At 43.4% G+C, this 20,812-nt stretch overlaps 1 protein-coding gene across 1 annotated transcript in view; it reads left to right on the top strand.

The window, feature by feature from the left end:
* Window positions 1-20,812, top strand: part of RB1 (RB transcriptional corepressor 1) — a 398,991-nt gene that overhangs the window by 125,465 nt on the left and 252,714 nt on the right. Inside the window, exon 10 of the mRNA XM_069758297.1 lies at window positions 13,126-13,235. Coding sequence (XP_069614398.1) covers window positions 13,126-13,235 — 110 coding nt within the window. The remainder of the gene's footprint in view (window positions 1-13,125; window positions 13,236-20,812) is intronic.

The following is a 20,812-nucleotide window of genomic DNA, read 5'->3' on the forward strand; positions in this document are numbered from 1 at the left end:
TAGATGACCTCTTGGAAAAAGCCGGGGACAAGAAAAAATCCTTCCCCTCTCTGGGTCTCCCCTCTTATCGGAAGCCCTTTCGGAACAAGAGGTTTTTCCGTAAGAACCCAGGGAGAGGCCAGGGGAAGTGGGAAGATGAGAAAAATAAGAATAAAGGATTTATCTTCAACAAAAACCTCAATGACAGCAAAAAACCTCCACAATGAAGGTTCACCCCAGGTGGGGGGGAGATTATCTCTCTTTCTCCCAGCCTGGAAAAAGATTACCTCCAGTCAATGGATCCTAAACATCATAGAATCAGGACTGAGGTTAACATTCAAGAAGTACCCTCGTCCCTCTTTCAAGATGACATCTACCAGATCCTCGGCAGAAGAACAGTTAACACTAGAAAACGAGATTGTGGGGTTAGTAAAAAAAGGAGTACTCCTAGAAGTTCCCCCCCAAGAAAGAGGACAAGGGTACTATTCCCCTCTATTCCTGAGAAAGAAACCAGATGGTTCCTTCAGGACCATTATCAATCTGAAGAATCTAAACAATTACTTAGAGGTTCAAGCATTCAAAATGGAAACGATAAAGTCATCGATCAAAATGCTTTTTCCTCAGTGCTTCATGGTGGTCCTGGACCTGAAGGACGCATATTATCATGTCCCAATACACAAGGAGCACCAAAGATTCCTCAGAATGGCAATCCACATCAAGGGAGTCCTAAGCCACTTCCAGTTCACAGCCCTTCCATTTGGCCTAGCAATAGCCCCGAGGGTCTTTACAAAGCTGGTCGCGGAGGTAATGGCTCACCTCAGGGAAAAAAACACCCTGATCGTACCATATCTGGACGATTTCCTGGTGATAGGCTCCTTCCCGCAACATTGCAAGAATCAACTAGATTTAGTGATTCATTCTCTAAAAGACCTGGGCTGGCTAATAAATCTAGAGAAATCCAGACTAGTGCCTTCTCAGGTTCAGGAGTACCTAGGTCTCACTCTAGACTCCAGAAAAATGGAATGCCGGCTCCCAGAGAGCAAATTACAAAAGATAAAAAGCTTAGCATCAAGAGTACAATCTCTCCCCTCTATAACTCTCCGACAGGGCATGTCACTGTTAGGCTCTATGACCTCTTGCATCCCGGCAGTCCAGTGGGCCCAACTACATTCGAGGGATCTCCAATGGCAGCTACTGTCAGAGCAAATCCTCCTAGGAGAGCATTTAGACGGGCGGTTAACATTGTCTCCTCGCACCAATCTCTCTCTGACTTGGTGGACATTGCAGGAAAATCTTTCCCAGGGAGTCCCATGGGTAATCCCGATATCAAAAGTCCTAACCACGGACGCAAGCCCCTCAGGGTGGGGGGCTCATCTGGGCGACCTAGTAGCTCAGGGCATTTGGTCTCCATCCCTTGCAAACAATTCCTCCAACATGAAGGAACTCCTGGCAGTAAAATTTGCCCTTCAGGAATTCTTGGGAGTCCTTCAATCTCACCATGTAAGGGTGATGTCGGACAATCAGGTGGTAGTATCTTACATAAACCATCAGGGGGTAACCCGTTCCAAAAGTCTAATGGAAGTGGCCAACTCGATCCTTCAAATAGCCGAAAACAACCTTTTATCCCTGACAAGCCTACACATAAAAGGGATAGACAATTACAAGGCAGACTTCCTCAGTCGATCCAGCCTAAAACAGGGGGAATGGGAACTAAATCCAGAAATATTTACCCAGATCACGCAAAAATGGGGTGTTCCCAAAATAGATCTCTTCGCGAGCCATTTAAACAAAAAAGTAGCCTCCTTTTGCTCCCTATCTCCCCTGGGGAACCCAGTAGCTGTGGATGCTTTTCCTGATTTCTTGGGGTCACCATCTGGTCTATGCCTTTCCTCCTCTCATTCTGATTCCAGCAGTGCTGAGGAAGATTCGGGAGGACAGGGCGCTGGTCATCTTAATTGCCCCGTTTTGGCCGAAGAGACCTTGGTTCTCATGGATGAGGAAGATGTCAATATCCGACCCTTGGGTATTACCAGACCTCCAGGGTCTGTTGTCACAGGGCCCAATCTATCATCCGCAGGTCAAGAACTTACACTTGACAGCCTGGCTCTTGAGAGGAAAATATTAGAAAGCAGAGGATTCTCTTCAGGGTTAATCTCAACTCTGTTGAAAAGTAGGAAGCCGGTTACAACAAAACAGTACGGCAAAATATGGAAAAAGTTCCTGTCCTTTTCAGGTACTAAAATAGGGAAAGAAATTCCCATTAATGCCATATTAGAGTTCCTACAAAATGGATTGGAAATGGGTTTAGCCACCAGTACCCTAAAAGTTCATGTGGCAGCATTAGGTGCCCTATTCAATTTTGACCTAGCTTCAAATAGGTGGGTCTCTAGATTCATTAGGGCGGCAGGAAGATCTAGGCCTCTGCCAGTAAAAGTGGTTCCTCAATGGGACTTAAATTTGGTCCTTAATGCCCTGACTAGTTCCCCATTTGAACCATTACATGAATCTACAATAAAAACGCTATCTCTCAAAACAGCTCTTTTAGTCGCCCTCACTTCTGCCCGTAGGGTCAGCGACTTACAGGCCCTTTCAGCCAATCCCCCTCACACACAATTTCTAGAGGATAGGGTTGTTCTAAAAACAGACCCAGCATATCTCCCGAAAGTGGCTTCAAAATTTCACAGGTCTCAAGAGATATCTCTCCCCTCCTTCTGTCCTAATCCTAAAAATAAGGAGGAACAAAAACTACATACACTAGATGTAAGGAGATGTCTCTTACATTACCTAGAAGTCACTAGAGAGAGTAGGGAGGATTCCTCTCTGTTTGTGTGTTTCCAGGGTCCCCGGAAGGGGAAAAAAGCATTTAAAGCCACCATAGCAAGATGGATCACAGACGCCATCAGTCTCTCATACTCCGCAAGTGGGATGACCGTTCCCGGGGAGGTTAAGGCTCACTCAACAAGGGCAGTAGCGACTTCCTGGGCGGAGAAGGCCGGAGCTTCCATAGACCAGATATGTAGAGCTGCTACCTGGTCCTCACCATCCACATTCTATAGGCACTATAGATTGGACTTAATCTCCTCTTCAGACCTTACTTTTGGTAAAAGGGTTCTGGAGGCGGTGGTCCCTCCCTGAATGTACTATCTATGTAATTCTCTCCGTGGTGCCGTCATGGGCGATCAGAGAAAAATATAGTTCTTACCGATAACGGTATTTCTCTGAGCCCATGACGGCACCCGTACATTCCCTCCCTTCACTTATGGGTGCACACATTGAAATAGTGCCATAGTCTATTATAAGTTTAAAGTCACGCGGTATCTTGTTATGCTAAACAGTTAAAATTTTACAAATGTCTTAGTAGTCTCCCATCGTTATCTATGTAAACAACTGATGCAGGAGAGTGGTACCGCCTTTTTATCCGTAGATTTCCTGTCCTTGGTGGGCGGATCCCCTCTCTCCGTGGTGCCGTCATGGGCTCAGAGAAATACCGTTATCGGTAAGAACTATATTTTTCACCACATGGTTTTAATTGATTTGAAATCATTTGGTGTGTCGTTGTCTTTGTTTTTGTTACAATAAAGGTTGTTTACTTGTTTGTTATACAACGGGTGTGCGCTTGTTTATGCATAGGCTTTCTCTTTTTTCCTTGCGAATACTATGTTTGAGTCACCGTGGCTGTATGTCTAGCGGCTGTTCGACAGCCACAACACAGGCAGGGATTGCCTAACAAACAGGAAATCCCCAAATGTGTTGCGGCTGTCTAACAGCCGATAGACATCCAGCCAAGGCGATTTGAACATAGTATTCAAGCACGCCGAAAATACTCTGTTAGGACATGATCATGCTCGGATGACATCTATCACAGTGATCAAAATGAACCAACAGGAAAAATCTATTAGTGCCGGCTGGCAGATCTCGGCTGGCGCACTGCGCATGTGCCCACCATTTTCTTCCCGGAAGAAGTCGCTGGGGGACGGAGCCGGAAGGTCCAGGGACATCGGAGGTACAAGGGGGAGATGATGCTCAGGGGACCCCATTTCTCTCTCCTCTGGTATGTGAGATCAAATCAGAGAAGAGAGAAATAAATGGGAAATTAGGCCTTTGTTTTTTGCGGTCGCTGTTATTCAACGAATAACGGCGATCGCAACACTGGGTATGTTAGTCTCAGTGCTGAGGAATAAGTACTCTTAATTTCCACCGTTAAAAGGCGAATGTGGTCGTTAAGGGGTTAAAGCTAAAAAAAGCAAAAAAACAAAAACAAAAAACAAACAAACAATGACTGAAGAACAAGAATCACTCTGTGTGCTGTGCTATGTTTGGCAGAGATTGCTGCAGCTTGTATCTACCCACCAGCTCCAAGTGAATTGCAATTTAAGGGGGAGAGCCTGCAGAGGACAAAACTGATTAATGGAGGCTATTAGTCGTAGGCCAGAATTAGTGTTTTTTCTGAAGTACACGCACAGGATTGACTTTTCTGAAAAGTTACTGTATATATTCGAGTATAAGCTGAGAATTTCAGCCCATTTTTTAGGCTGAAATTGCCCCTCTCGGCTTATACTCGAGTCATTCCCAGGGGACGGGAGGGGGAGCGGCAGCTGTCTAATCCTACTCACCTGCTCCTGGCGCGGTCCCTGCACGTCCCTGGTTCTCCGGGCGCCGACAGCTTCTTCCTGTATTGAGCGGTCGCATGGTACCGCTCATTACAGTAATGAATATGGACCCGACTCCACTCCCATAGGGTTGGGGCCGCATATTCATTACTGTAATGACTGGTACCATGTGACCGCTCAATACAGGAAGAAGCTGTCAGCGCCCGGAGAACCAGGGACATGCAGGGACCGCACCAGGAGCAGGTGAGTATGACGGGGGCAGTGCGCGATATTCACTTGTCCCCCATTCCACCGTCGGGCGCTGCTCCATCTTCCGCGTCCTCTGCAGTGACGTTCAGGTCAGAGGGCGCGATGACGCGATTAATGTGCGTGCCGCCCTCTGCCTGAACAGTCAGTGCAGAGGACGCGGAAGACACAGCGGTGCCGACGGTGGAATGTGGGACAGGTGAATATAGCAAGTGCAGGGGGCCTGAGCGACGAGAGGTGAGTATGACATTTTTTTTTTCTAATCGCAGCATCATATGGGGCATAATAGTCTATGGAGCATCTTATGGGGCCATAATCAGCATTTGTGCAGCATTATACGGGGCAAATATTTCTATGGAGCATCTTATGGGGCCATGTGCAGCATTATATGGGGTAAATATCTGTATGGAGCATCTTATGGGGCCATGTGCAGCATTATATGGGGTAAATATCTGTATGGAGCATCTTATGGGGCCATTATTAACATTTGTGCAGCATTATATGGGGCATATTTTAATATGTAGCATCTTATGGGGCCCATCATAAACTGTATGGAGCATTATATGGGGCTCCTGATTCAATATAGATATTTAAAACACTTAACCTACTGATGTCTCAATTAATTTTACTTTTATTGGTATCTATTTTTATTTTTGACATTTACCGGTAGCTGCTGCATTTTCCACCCTGGGCTTATACTCGTTATTAAGTTTTCTCAGTTTTTTTGTGGCAACATTAAGGGTCTCGGCTCATACTTGGGTCGGCTTATACTCGAGTATATACGGTAGTTGAAAGTGCGAATATACTTTCAGTCCAGACAAAGGATTTTATTTTAAAGAATTGCTTGAAAAAAGGTCCTAATTACCCGGCTCCGCTCCTCGCGGTTCTACCTGGCTCCGCTCCTTGCGGTTGTACCTTGCTCTGCTCCTACGTCTCTGCTCTTGGCTCCGCATCTTGCGTTTCTGTACTTTTCTCCGCCTCCTGCTCCTGACTCCACCTCCTATGCTTCTGCTTTGTTCCGCTCCTGGTGCTTTCTCTACCTGTTCTCATACCCTCCTGTCTGAACAGGTTCTTACCTGTTTTACATACCTGCATGCATACCGATCCCTACCAGTCCTTCCAGTGTACCAGCCTTGTCTGCCTGTCCTGCCATAGCGCCAGCCGTACCTGCCTTCCAGAGAGCCAGCCGTGCCCGCTTGCCTGCCAGTGTCTCTGTTGTACCCGTCCGCCTGCCTGTGTGCCAGAGTGTCAGCCGTGCCCGCTTGCCTGTCTTATGTTCTGTTCCCGCCACAGCCAGACACCACCCTGGAGTGGTAGCTGGTAGCTTCAAGCCTGACCTCACCATCTGAGGCTCCAGCGAACACCAAGGAAGCTACTTAGTTACTCCTCTTCCAGGGTAGTCTGGTGTGTGGTCCAGTAGGGGCCACTCCCCCGCACGCCCGCGCCAACCAGTCTGGGCGCGGGCGTGACAATCCCCCTTTGGCCACCAGGCGCCGCCTCCTGTGTGTCTCCTCACGTCACTTGCGCCTTCGCTGCACAATCATTTTTCGGGCATGCGTCGTGCGCTCTGGAACTTAAATCAGCTGGTGTACGGAGATATCGCCTGCGTGTAGAGGAGACCCCAGAACCCACCCCGCAGTGTTATGATTTATTCACACAAATTCTACAAAGCTAAGTTTGTTCTGTACAGATAAATAGTTTTGTTTCTGCAGAAAACAAAAATTTTCTGTAACAAAACTACATGATGTGAATTGGCACCAATAACTTCCCATCATCTCTCCAAATATATGAACGTTTTGAGAATTTTACACTGTGTATAAACACATGAATCTTCTAAATCAGAGGTGGGGAACTTCAGACTGATTCTAACCTGAGAAAGCAGTTCAGAGTATCAATATCATCCATACAACCTTACATCACAGCCGCACCAATGAGAAGCAGTGCCTGCCATCACGTTAGGGGTGATTAAATTAAATGTGTGACCAAATATAGCAAGTCGATAATTTTGTACAGCCCCCGAAGGATGGTAAAAATATCCAAATGGCCCTTGGCAGAAAAAAATATTCCTCACCCCTGTGGAAAAAATCTCCGAACACCCACTCAGAGCATGCTGCAAATGTATTATTAGCCACTGTGCTACAATTAGTATGGAGCCTGAACATTTTTAGGGCCAGATTCATCAAGAGGCGTATGCTTCTTCAAGAATCCGGATCATCAGGCGAGTTTCTTACATCTCAGTTTGCGGTTTGCTAAAAATCCAATTCCAGTCCCTGGAAGAGTAAGATTTGTGGCTTAATGAATGAATCAGGCCCTCAGTGTTTCTTTCAATCATTTTTGTGTTAATATCCATTTTAGATAAAGTCTGGTCTCAAATTTGGAAATTTGTCTGCAGATGTCTCAAATACTCCAGTGTTAATTTTTTTTGAAAATTTAAATCATAGAACAAGACGTCTCTTTGTAGCTTTTGACTGAGAGATGCTTTAATGTCAGAATTAATAGGATCTGCTGCTATACACTGGGATTTTGGGTGGGGAGGAGGGTCAGTAGTTGTGTTAGCAGGGCTGTGGAGTCGGTATAAAATGGGCCGACGCCGACCCCTAAAATAGCAGCTTGTCAAGACAAGTCCATGCACTTGCAGCCAAACCCAACAATCAGGGCTGTGCAGTCTGTAAGCCAAACCTCCAACTCCGTTTCCCTGACTTCCGACTCCTCAGCACTGCCTCATGCATCCCAATTAAAAGCCGAGATCCTTAGATTAGGAACAGAACGGACATTTATAGGACATTTCATAACTTTACCAAATTATTATGAAAACATTTACAGCACATCCTGCATTGCACTACTTTACCCAGTTCATTATATATTTTACGAGTCGGTCCATTTTATTCTGACTCCACCAAAATCGACACTCAGATTCCACGACTCTGACTCCACAGCCCTGCCTGAAGGCTTTGAATGCAGAGTTTAGGACAAACTTGCATCACTTCTCTTTACTCTTCAATCCCTTTTGACATAATAGAGCCTTCATTCCTGGTACAGACAAATTTACTTCTTTCTCGTGGCAAGCAAGTAACTGTGAGAAAGCTCATTAGTTCTTATTTTCTTTGGGTCTTGTTGATTTGAAGTCTTGAGAGAGAAATGATAAATTCGTTCAGAATATTTCAGGTACCTGCAAATAAAGCATTGGTAGTCGTGCTATTTACCCGTTTTCGACCATCTACATACTTTTACGTAGTTTCAGCTTATCAATCATTTCCACGTTTCAAAGGTTTAATATCTGCCTTATATTCAGTGCTAAACAGCGTTCCTCACCATGCACAGTTTTGTTAGCAGATGGGAGGTTGACTTAGTGGGCACAAGCAATAGAGATGTGGTTTTCTTCATAAATTCTGTAAATGCGTTGGAATCTTCTTGCAAAGTCCTCATGGTCTGTTACATAGTTATTGCGTGTATGGCACATACTGTCTCTGGGTATGTCCCTAATTGCTTTTTGTTACCCTTCCAAAAGCGATATGTTGCACATTTGGTGGGACTTACTCCATCCAGGTTTCTCTCTTTGGGGCAGGTGTATATAACTTGGCCTGTACCATTTTCTGTATATCCCTTTTAGAGATCCGTTGGAAGTAGTGTTGCACCACAAATCATCCACGCTCACTTGGCCTCAGCTCAAACTTCTTACCTTCTTTTTAGCAGCTAAACAAACAATAGCCCATGTTCGGGGAAAAAAAAGCACCATTCCTGGAATTTGTAACCAAAGTAGATGACTTAAAAAATTAAATTTTTCAGAATTTGGGACTTGTTGATAACAATTATATGTCCAAAGTTCTAGCCTATGCTTTGGTTAATTATATGCCATAATACATCATATTTCGCTCCAGGGCTGTGCAGTTGGTAAGCCAAACCTCTGACTCCTCAATTTCCCTGACTCCGACTCCACAGCACTGGTCACTACTGAGCATGTACAGTGCCTTGCGAAAGTATTCGGGTCCCTGGAACTTTTCCACCTTTTCCTACATATCATGCTTCAAACATAAAGATATAAAATGTAAATGTTTGGTGAAGAATCAACAACAAGTGGAACACTATTGTGAAGTTGAACGAAATGTATTGGTGATTTTAAATTTTTGTGGAAATTCAAAAACTGAAAAGTGGGGCGTGCAATATTATTCGGCCCCTTTACTTTCAGTGCAGCAAACTCACTCCAGAAGTTCATTGTGGATCTCTGAATGATCCAATGTTGTCCTAAATGCCTAATGATGATAAATATAATCCACCTGTGTGTAATCAAGTCTCCGCATAAATGCACCTGCTCTGTGATAGTCTCAGGGTTCTGTTTGAAGCACAGAGAGCATCATGAAGACCAAGGAACACAACAGACAGGTCTGTGATACTGTTGTGGAGAAGTTTAAAGCCGGATTGGATACAAAATGATTTCCAAAACTTTAAACATCCCAAGGAGCACTATGCAAGCAATCATATTGAAATGGAAGGAGTATCATACCACTGCAAATCTACCAAGACTCGGCCGTTCCTCAAAACTTTAATCTAAAACAAGGAGAAGACTGATCAGAGATGCCGCCAAGAGGCCCATGATCACTCTGGATGAACTGCAGAGATCTACAGCTGAGGAGGAACAGTCTGTCCATAGCACAACAATCAGTCGTACACTGCACAAATCTGGCCTTTATGCAAGAGTGGCAAGAAGAATACCATTTCTCAAAGATATCCATAGAAAGTGTTGTTTAAAGTTTGCAACAAGCCACCTGGGAGACACACCAAACATGTGAAAGAAGGTGCTCTGGTCAGATGAAACCAAAATCAAACTTTTTGGCAAGCATATCGTTTGGCATGAAGGCAACACAGCTCATCACCCTAAACACACTATCCCCACTGTCAAACGTGGTGGCAGCATCATGGTTTGGGTCTGCTTTTCTTCAGCAGGGACAGGGAAGATAGATTGAGCCATATACAGGACCATTCTTAAAAAAACCTGTTTGTTTGCAAAAGTCCTGTGACTGGGACAGAGATTTGTCTTCCAACAACACAATGATCCCAAACCTAAAGGCCCCTTCACATTAAGCCATTAAGCGACGCTGCAGCGATACCGACAACGATCCGGATCGCTGCAGCGTCGCTGTTTGGTCGCTGGAGAGCTGTCACACAGACCGCTCTCCAGCGACCAACGATGCCGGTAACCAGGGTAAACATCGGGTAACTAAGCGCAGGGCCGCGCTTAGTAACCCGATGTTTACCCTGGTTACCATGCTAAAAGTAAAAAAAAACAAACACTAGATACTTACCTACAGCCGTCTGTCCTCCAGCGCTGCGCTCTGCTTCTCTGCTCTCCTCCTGTACTGGCTGTGAGCCGGAAAGCAGAGCGGTGACGTCACCGCTCTGCTTTCCGGCTCACAGCCAGTACAGGAGGAGTGCAGAGCACAGCGCTGGAGGACAGACGGCTGTAGGTAAGTATCTAGTGTTTGTTTTTTTTACTTTTAGCATGGAAACCAGGGTAAACATCGGGTTACTAAGCGCGGCCCTGCGCTTAGTTACCCGATGTTTACCCTGGTTACCAGTGAAGACATCGCTGGATCGGTGTCACACACACCGATCCAGCGATGTCAGCGGGAGATCCAGCGACGAAATAAAGTTCTGGACTTTCTTCAGCGACCAACGATCTCCCAGCAGGGGCCTGATCGTTGGTCGCTGTCACACATAACGATTTCCTTAACGATATCGTTGCTACGTCACAAATAGCAACGATATCGTTAACAATATCGTTATGTGTGAAGGTACCTTTAAGCAAAATCTACAATGGAATGGTTCACAAATAAACGTATCCAGGTGTTAGAATGGCCAAGTCAAAGTCCTGACCTCAATCCAATCAAGAATCTGTAGAAAGGGCTGAAAACTTCTGTTCACAAACGATCTCCATCACATCTCACTGAGCTCGAGCTGTTTGCCAAGGAAGAATGGGCAAGAATTTCAGTCTCTCAATGTACAAAACTGATAGAGACTTGCCGCAAGCGACTTGCAGCTGTAATCGCAGCAAACGGTGACACAACAAAGTATTAAGTTAACCCCTTCATGACCTTGGGATTTTTCATTTTTCCGTGTTCGTTTTTCACTCCCCTCCTTTCCAGAGCCATAACTTTTTTATTTTTCCGTCAATTTGGCCGTTTGAGGGCTTATTTTTTGCGGGACGAGTTGTACTTTTGAACGACATCATTGACTTTCGCATGTCGTGTACTAGAAAACGGGAAAAAAATTCCAAGTGCGGTGAAATTCCAAAAAAAAGTGCAATCCCACACTTTTTTTTGTTTGGCTTTTTTGCTAGGTTCACTAAATGCTAAAACTGACCTGACATTGTGATTCTCCAGGTCAGTACGAGTTCATAGACACCTAACATGACTAGGTTATTTTTTACCTAAGTGGTGAAAAAAAATTCCAAACTTTGCTAAAAAAAAAAAAAAAAAAAAATTGCGCCATTTTCCGATATTCGTAGCGTCTCCATTTTTCATGATCTGGGGTCAGTTGAGGGCTTATTTTTTGCGTGCCGAGATGACGTTTTTAATGATAGCATTTTGGTGCAGATACGTTCTTTTGATCGCCCTTTATTGCATTTTAATACAATGTCGTGGCGACCAAAAAAACGTAATTCTGGCGTTTCAAATTTTTTTCTTGCTATGCCGTTTAGCGATCAGGTTAATGCTTTTTTTTAATTGATAGATCGGGCAATTCTGAACGCGGCGATACCAAATATGTGTAGATTTGATTTACACCCCCGAAAGGGGGGTGATTTAAACTTTTTATATTTTTTTTTATTTTTTTCACTTTTTTTTTTTTTTTTTTTTTACTTTTTTTACTTTTACCATGCTTCAATAGCCTCCATGGGAGGCTAGAAGCAGGCACAGCACGATCAGCTCTGCTACATAGCAGCGATCTGCTGTTCGCTGCTATGTAGCAGAAAATCAGGTGTGCTGTGGGCGCCGACCACAGGGTGGCGCTCACAGCTACCGGCGATCAGTAACCATAGAGGTCTCAAGGACCTCTATGGTTACAATGTACAAGCATCGCCGACCTCCGTTCATGTGACGGGGGTCGGCGATGCCGTCATTTCCGTCCGCCCGGCCGGATGCGGTAGTTAAATGCCGCTGTCTGCGTTTGACAGCGGCATTTAACTAGTTAATAGGCACGGGCAGATCGCGATTCTGCCTGCGCCTATTGCGGGCACATGTCAGCTGTTCAAAACAGCTGACATGTCCCGGTTTTGATGCGGGCTCACCGCCGGAGCCCGCATCAAAGCGGGGCTTCTGACCTCGGACGTACTATCCCGTCCGAGGTCAGAAAGGGGTTAAAGGGGCCGAATAATATTGCATGCTCCACTTTTTAGTTTTTGAATTTCCACAAAAATTTAAAATAACCAATAAATTTCGTTCAACTTCACAATTGTGTTCCACTTGTTGTTGATTCTTCACCAAAAATTTACATTTGCTATCTTTATGTTTGAAGCATGATATGTGGAAAAAGGTGGAAAAGTTCCAGGGGGCCGAATACTTTTGCAAGGCACTGTACATAAAGTGCAGCACAGATTCATCTCAACTAAAAGCCGAGATCCTTAGATCAGGAAAAGAACAGACATTTATAGGACATTTCATAACTTTCCCAAATTCTGTGGAAAACATTTGCAGCACATCCTGCATTATACTACTGTTCCCAATTTATTATATATTTTAGGAGTTGGTCAATTTTTTGTCGACTCCAACTAAGACTCCACCCAATTAGTATTAATGTAATTTATCATTGTTTCTTTATATGATCGTTGCCACATGATCTCTAAATATAGAAGTTGTATATTTGATTTTAGTCTTGGTGTTATTTTTAGAGCAAAATGAAGTATTTGAAAGAGTAAAAGATGTAAGTCTGTAATTTGTATGTGTATATATTAAGTAAAACCGTAGTAAATTGCTCTTGGATCTGGCTGTGAATTCTGAAAGTGAGTTTTTCAGCATAAATGACTGTTCAAACCATGTACCCTTGGTGTGGCCAGACAGTTCATTGCACCTTCCCACCTGATGCTTTACATCTGTCTCCACCCCCTCTTCCTTGATTGACTATTCTGACTGTACAGGACCCAATAGAGAAACATGTAAAACGAGTAGCTGGGAAGGTTCACTTTAAGTGCCCATGGGTGCACTGAGCGCCTGTCCTTGGTTGAACATTCATTTTTTACCTACTTCATCCAAATTTGTAAAATGTGTTAGTTTCACCAATTTCTGTCTGTGTTCTTTAGGTTGATGTGATCTCACAACAGTATGAAGAACTTTATCAGAGAAACAAAGATATAGACGAAAGGCTGTTTTTGGAAAATGACAGCATGGTGAAAGTTGATTTCCGTGACAGGTAAATGTTGTTTTTTCTTTTTTTGTCCTGGATCTTTGAATCCATTAACCCCTTAAGCCCCGAGGGTGGTTTGCACGTTAATGACCGGGCCAATTTTTACAATTCTGACGACTGTCCCTTTATGAGGTTATAACTCTGGAACGCTTCAACGGATCTTGGCGATTCTGACATTGTTTTCTCGTGACGTATTGTACTTCATGTTAGTGGTAAAATTTATTCGATATAACTTGCGTTTATTTGTGAAAAAAATGGAAATTTGGCGAAAATTTTGAAAATTTCGCAATTTTCCAACTTTGAATTTTTATACCCTTAAATCACAGAGATATGTCATGCAAAATACTTAATAAGTAACATTTCCCACATGTCTACTTTACATCAGCACAATTTTGGAACCAAAATTTTTTTTTGTTAGTGAGTTATAAGGGTTAAAAGTTGACAGCAATTTCTCATTTTTGCAACACCATTTTTTTTTAGGGACCACATCTCATTTGAAGTCATTTTGAGGGGTCTATATGATAGAAAATACCCAAGTGTGACACCATTCTAAAAACTGCACCCCTCAAGGTGCTCAACACCACATTCAAGAAGTTTATTAACCCTTCAGGTGTTTTACAGGAATTTTTGGAATGTTTAAATAAAAATAAACATTTAACTTTTTTTCACACAAAATTTATTTCAGCTCCAATTTGTTTTATTTTACCAAGGGTAACAGGAGAAAATGGACCCCAAAAGTTGTTGTACAATTTGTCCTGAGTACGCTGATACCCCATATGTGGGGATAAACCACTGTTTGGGCGCATGGCAGAGCTCGGAAGGAAAGGAGCGCCATTTGACTTTTCAATGCAAAATTGACTGGAATTGAGATGGGACGCCATGTTGCGTTTGGAGAGACCATGATGTGCCTAAACATTGAAACCCCCCCACAAGTGACACCATTTTGGAAAGTAGACCCCTTAAGGAACTTATCTAGATGTGTGGTGAGCACTTTGACCCACCAAGTGCTTCATAGAAGTTTATAATGCAGAGCCGTAAAAATAAAAAATCATATTTTTTCACAAAAATGATCTTTTTGCCCCCAATTTTTTATTTTCCCAAGGGTAAAAGAAGAAATTAGATGACAAAAGTTGTTGTGCAATTTGTCCTGAGTACGCTGATACCCCATATGTGGGTGTAAACCATTGTTTGGGCGCATGGCAGAGCTCGGAAGGGAAGGAGCGACATTTGACTTTTCAATGCAAAATTGACTGGAATTGAGATGGGACGCCATGTTGCGTTTGGAGAGCCCCTGATGTGCCTAAACATTGAAACCACCCAAAAGTGACACCATTTTGGAAAGAAGACCCCCTAAGGAACTTATCTAGATGTGTTTTGAGAGCTTTGAGCCCCCAAGTGTTTCACTACAGTTTATAACGCAGAGCCGTGAAAATAAAATTCTTTTTTTTTTTCACAAAAATGATTTTTTAGTCCCCAGTTTTGTATTTTTCACAAGGGTAACAGGATAAATTGGACCCCAAAAGTTGTTGTCCAATTTGTCCTGAGTACGCTGATACCCTATATGTGGGGGGGAAGCACTGTTTGGGCGCATGGCAGAGCTCGGAAGGGAAGGAGCGCCATTTGGAATACAGACTTACAGTGGGGCAAAAAAGTATTTAGTCAGTCAGCAATAGTGCAAGTTCCACCACTTAAAAAGATGAGAGGCGTCTGTAATTTACATCATAGGTAGACCTCAACTATAGGAGACAAACTGAGAAAAAAAAATTCAGAAAATCACATTGTCTGGTTTTTTTAACATTTTATTTGCATATTATGGTGGAAAATAAGTATTTGGTCAGAAACAAAATTTCATCTCAATACTTTGTAATATATCCTTTGTTGGCAATGACAGAGATCAAACGTTTTCTGTAAGTCTTCACAAGGTTGCCACACACTGTTGTTGGTATGTTGGCCCATTCCTCCATGCAGATCTCCTCTAGAGCAGTGATGTTTTTGGCTTTTCGCTTGGCAACACGGACTTTCAACTCCCTCCAAAGGTTTTCTATAGGGTTGAGATCTGGAGACTGGCTAGGCCACTCCAGGACCTTGAAATGCTTCTTACGAAGCCACTCCTTCGTTGCCCTGGCGGTGTGCTTTGGATCATTGTCATGTTGAAAGACCCAGCCACGTTTCATCTTCAATGCCCTTGCTGATGGAAGGAGGTTTGCACTCAAAATCTCACGATACATGGCCCCATTCATTCTTTCATGTATCCGGATCAGTCGTCCTGGCCCCTTTGCAGAGAAACAGCCCCAAAGCATGATGTTTCCACCACCATGCTTTACAGTAGGTATGGTGTTTGATGGATGCAACTCAGTATTCTTTTTCCTCCAAACACGACAAGCTGTGTTTCTACCAAACAGTTCCAGTTTGGTTTCATCAGACCATAGGACATTCTCCCAAAACTCCTCTGGATCATCCAAATGCTCTCTAGCAAACTTCAGACGGGCCCGGACATGTACTGGCTTAAGCAGTGGGACACGTCTGGCACTGCAGGATCTGAGTCCATGGTGGCGTAGTGTGTTACTTATGGTAGGCCTTGTTACATTGGTCCCAGCTCTCTGCAGTTCATTCACTAGGTCCCCCCGCGTTGTTCTGGGATTTTTGCTCACCGTTCTTGTGATCATTCTGACCCCACGGGGTGGGATTTTGCGTGGAGCCCCAGATCGAGGGAGATTATCAGTGGTCTTGTATGTCTTCCATTTTCTAATTATTGCTCCCACTGTTGATTTCTTCACTCCAAGCTGGTTGGCTATTGCAGATTCAGTCTTCCCAGCCTGGTTCAGGGCTACAATTTTGTTTCTGGTGTCCTTTGACAGCTCTTTGGTCTTCACCATAGTGGGGTTTGGAGTCAGACTGTTTGAGGGTGTGCACAGGTGTCTTTTTATACTGATAACAAGTTTAAACAGGTGCCATTACTACAGGTAATGAGTGGAGGAAAGAGGAGACTCTTAAAGAAGAAGTTACAGGTCTGTGAGAGCCAGAAATCTTGATTGTTGGTTTCTGACCAAATACTTATTTTCCACCATAAAATGCAAAAAAAATGATAAAAAAACAGACAATGTGATTTTCTGGATTTTTTTTTCTCAGTTTGTCTCTCATAGTTGAGGTCTACCTATGATGTAAATTACAGACGCCTCTCATCTTTTTAAGTGGTGGAACTTGCACTATTGCTGACTGACTAAATACTTTTTTGCCCCACTGTAGATGGATTGGTCTGCAGGCGTCACGTTGCATTTGCAGAGCCCCTGATGTACCCAAACAGTACAAACCCCCCACAAGAGACCCCATATTGGAAACTAGACCTCCCAAGGAACCTATCTAGATGTGTTGTGAGAACTTTGAACCCCCAAGTGTTTCACTGCAGTTTACAACGCAGAGCCGCAAAAATAAAAAAAATCTTATTTTTCCCACAAAAATGATTTTTAGCCCCCCACATTTTATTTTCCCAAGGATAACAAGAGAACTTGGACCCCAAAAGTTGTTGTCTAATTTGTCCTGAGTACGCTGATACCCCATATGTTGGGGTAAACCCCTGTTTGGGCGCATCGGAGAGCTCGGAAGGGAAGGAGCACTGTTTTACTTTTTCAACGCAGAATTGGCTGGAATTGAGATCGGACGCCATGTCGCGTTTGGAGAGCCCCTGATGTGCCTGAACAGTGGAAACTCCCCAATTCTACCTGAAACCCTAACCCTAACACACCCCTAACCATAATCCCAACGGTAACCCTAATCACACCCCTAACCCTGACACACCCCTAATTCTAATCCCAACCCTAAGCCCAACCGTAAATATAATCCAAACCCTAACCCTAACTTTAGCCCCAACCCTAACCCTAACTTTAGCCCCAACCCTAACCCTAACTTTAGCTCCAACCCTAACCCCAACCCTAACCCTAGCCCCAACCCTAGCCCCAACCCTAGCCCCAACCCTAGCCCCAACCCTAACCCTAGCCCTGATGGGAAAATGGAAATAAATACATTTTTAAAATTTTATTATTTTTCCCTAACTAAGGGGGTGATGAAGGGGGGTTTGATTTACTTTTATAGCGTTTTTTATATCGGATTTTTATGATTGGCAGCCGTCACACACTAAAATATGCTTTTTTTTATAGCAAAAAAGTTTTTGCGTCTCCACATTTTGAGACCTATAATTTTTCCATATTTTGGTTCAATGAGTCATGTGAGGTCTTGTTTTTTGCGGGACGAGTTGACGTTTTTATTGGTAACATTTTTGGACACATGACAGTTTTTGATCACTTTTTATTCCGATTTTTGTGAGGCAGAATGACCAAAAACCAGCTATTCATGAATTTCTTTTGGGGGAGGCGTTTATACCGTTCCGCGTTTGGTAAAGTGGATGAAGCAGTTTTATTCGTCGGGTCAGTACGATTACAGCGATACCTCATTTATATCATTTTTTTATGTTTTGGCGCTTTTATACGATAAAAGCTATTTTATAGAAAAAATAATTATTTTGGCATCGCTTTATTCTCAGGACTATAACTTTTTTATTTTTTTGCTTATTATGCTTTGTGGCGGCTCGTTTTTTGCGGGACAAGATGACGTTTTCAGCGGTATCATGGTTATTTATATCCGTCTTTTTGATCGCGTGTTATTCCACTTTTTGTTCGGCGGTATGATAATAAAGCGTTGTTTTTTGGCTCGTTTTTTTTTTTTTTTCCCTTACGGTGTTCACTGAAGGGGTTAACTAGTGGGACAGTTTTATAGGTCGGGTCGTTACGGACGCGGCGATACTAAATATGTATACTTTTATTGTTTTTTTTTTTTTTTTTTTAGATAAAGAAATGTATTTATGGGAATAATATTTTTTTTATTTATTTATTTATTTATTTAGTAATTTTTTTTTTTTTTTTTTTTTTTTTTTACACATGTAGAATTTTTTTTTTAAACTTTTTTACTTTGTCCCAGGGGGGGACATCACAGATCGCCGATCTTACAGTTTGCACAGCACTCTGTAAGATCGGCGATCTCATTCATCGCTGCAGCGTTACCAAGTGCCTGCAGGCGACCCGGAAGTGCTCCCTGCAGGACCCGGATGCAGCCCCGCGGCCATTTTGGATCCGGGGACTGCAGGGAGAAGACGCTCGGTACACGGTGAGTACATCACCGTGTACCGATGGTCTCAGGGAAGCACGCAGGGAGCCCCCTCCCTGCGCGATGCTTCCCTGTACCGCCGGCACATCGCGATCATGTTTGATCGCGGTGTGTCGGGGGTTAATGTGCCGGGAGCGGTCTGTGACCGCTCCTGGCACATAGTGCCGGATGTCAGCTGCGATAGTCAGCTGACACCCGGCCGCGATCGGCCGCGCTCCCCCTGTGAGCGCGGCCGATCGCATATGACGTACTATCCCGTCACTGGGAATTAAGTCCCAGGTCACCTGGACGGGATAGTACGTCATATGGGATTAAGGGGTTAAACATGCATGTTATGTTATTGAAAAAATTGTTAGACCACTAGTTAGAATTTTTTCACTTAAAATTTTGAAGGATTGGGTCCTTAGAGGTCTGAAAAGTTGATAGTACATGTCAGTGTATGGTAGCTCTTTTTTTTTATATCATTGGAAGGAATTATTGGAACGCTGTTTTAAATAACAAATGTAATGTTTAGATTTTGAATTATTTTAGACAGACAATACTTTTACAGAGTTGGGCTATGTGCACACGTTGCGGATTTAGATCCCGATCCGCAGCATTTTCGGACATGCGGAATTGCATCAGCTCCACAGTGTAGTGCACAAGCAATGTTAGTCAGTGTGAAATTGACAATTGTTGTGCACATGCTGCAGAAAAAAAATGCGCGGAATCACAGCTTTTTTTCCCTGCAACATGTCAATTCTTTTTGCGGATCTGCAGCGTTTCTGTACCCATTGACTTTTATTTTGTCAAGCCGATCTGCAGCAAAACCGCAGGTTTAACCCCTTAATCCCATATGATGTACTATCCAGGTGACCTGGGACTTAATTACCAGTGATGGGATAGTACGTCATAGTCGATCGGCCGCACTCACAGGGGGAGCGCGGCCGATCGCCGCTGGGTGTCAGCTGATTATTACAGCTGACATCCGACACTATGTGCCAGGAGTGGTCACGGACCGCTCCCGACACATTAACCCCCAGAACACTGCGATAAAACATGATTGCAGCGGTCTGGCGGCACAGGGAATCATCGCGCAGGGTGGGGGCTCCCTGTGTGCTTCCCTGAGACCCATGGAGCAACGCGATGTGATTGCGTTGCTCCGAGGGTCTCCTACCACCTCCTCCTTGCTCAGAGCAGGCGCCGGGAAGCCTCCCTGCAGTGCCTGTCAGATCGCTGTTCTGACACAGTACACTGCAAAGTGCCAGATCAGCGATCTGTCACTATACAGTGATGTCCTCCCCTGGGGCAATGTAAAAAAGTAAAAAAAAAAAAAATAAGTCCTAAGTTAAGAAAAAAAAAAATTGTTCCAATAAATACATTTCTTAATCTAAATAAAAAAATAAAAGTACACCTATTTAGTATTACCACGTCCGTAACGACCCGACCTGTAAAACTGTCACACTAGTTAACCCGTTCAGTGAACACCGTAAAAAAAAGAGGCAAAAAACAACGCTTTATCATACCGCCGAACAAAAAGTGTAATAACACGGCATCAAAAAGGCGCATATAAATAACCATTGTACCGCTGAAAACTTCATCTTGTCCCGCAAAAAACGAGCTGCCACACAGCATCATCAGCGAAAAAATAAAGTTATAGTCCTCAGAATAAAGTGATGCAAAAATAATTATTTTTTATATAAAATAGTTTTTATCGTATAAAAGCGCCAAACTATAAAAAAATGATATAAATGAGGTATCGCTGTAATTGTACTGACCCGAAGAATAAAACTGCTTTATACCGTTCCATGTTTGGTAAAATTGATAAACGCCCTAACCCCCAAAAGAAATTCATGAATAGCTGGTTTTTGGTCATTCTGCCTCACAAAAATCGGAATAAAAAGCGATCAAAAAATGTCACGTGTCCGAAAATGGTGCCAATAAAAATCGTCAACTCGTCCCGAAAAAAACAAGACCTCACATGACTCTGTGGACCAAAATATAGAAAAATTATAGCTCTCAAAATGTGGTAACTCAAAAAAAATATTTTTTGCAATAAAAAGCGTATTTTATTGTGTGACGGCTGCCAATCATAAAAATCCGCTAAAAAACCCGCTATAAAAGTAAATCAAACCCCCTTTCATCACCCCCTTAGTTAGGGAAAAATAATAAAATAAAAAAAAATTATTTCCATTTTCCCATTAGGGTTGGGGCTAAAGTTAGGGTTGGGGCTAAAGTTAGGGTTGGGGCTAAAGTTAGGGTTGGGGCTAAAGTTAGGGTTGGGGCTAAAGTTAGGGTTGGGGCTAAAGTTAGGGTTGGGATTAGGGTTAGGGGTGTGGCTAAAGTTAGGGTTGGGATTAGGGTTAGAGGTGTGTTGGGGTTAGAGGTGTGGTTAGGGTTGGGATTAGGGTTAGGGGTGTGTTTAAGTTAGGGTTTCAGTTAGAATT

The sequence above is a fragment of the Ranitomeya imitator genome, chromosome 3 (genome assembly GCF_032444005.1).
Source record: "Ranitomeya imitator isolate aRanImi1 chromosome 3, aRanImi1.pri, whole genome shotgun sequence".
In the NCBI taxonomy this organism is placed as follows: domain Eukaryota; kingdom Metazoa; phylum Chordata; class Amphibia; order Anura; family Dendrobatidae; genus Ranitomeya; species Ranitomeya imitator.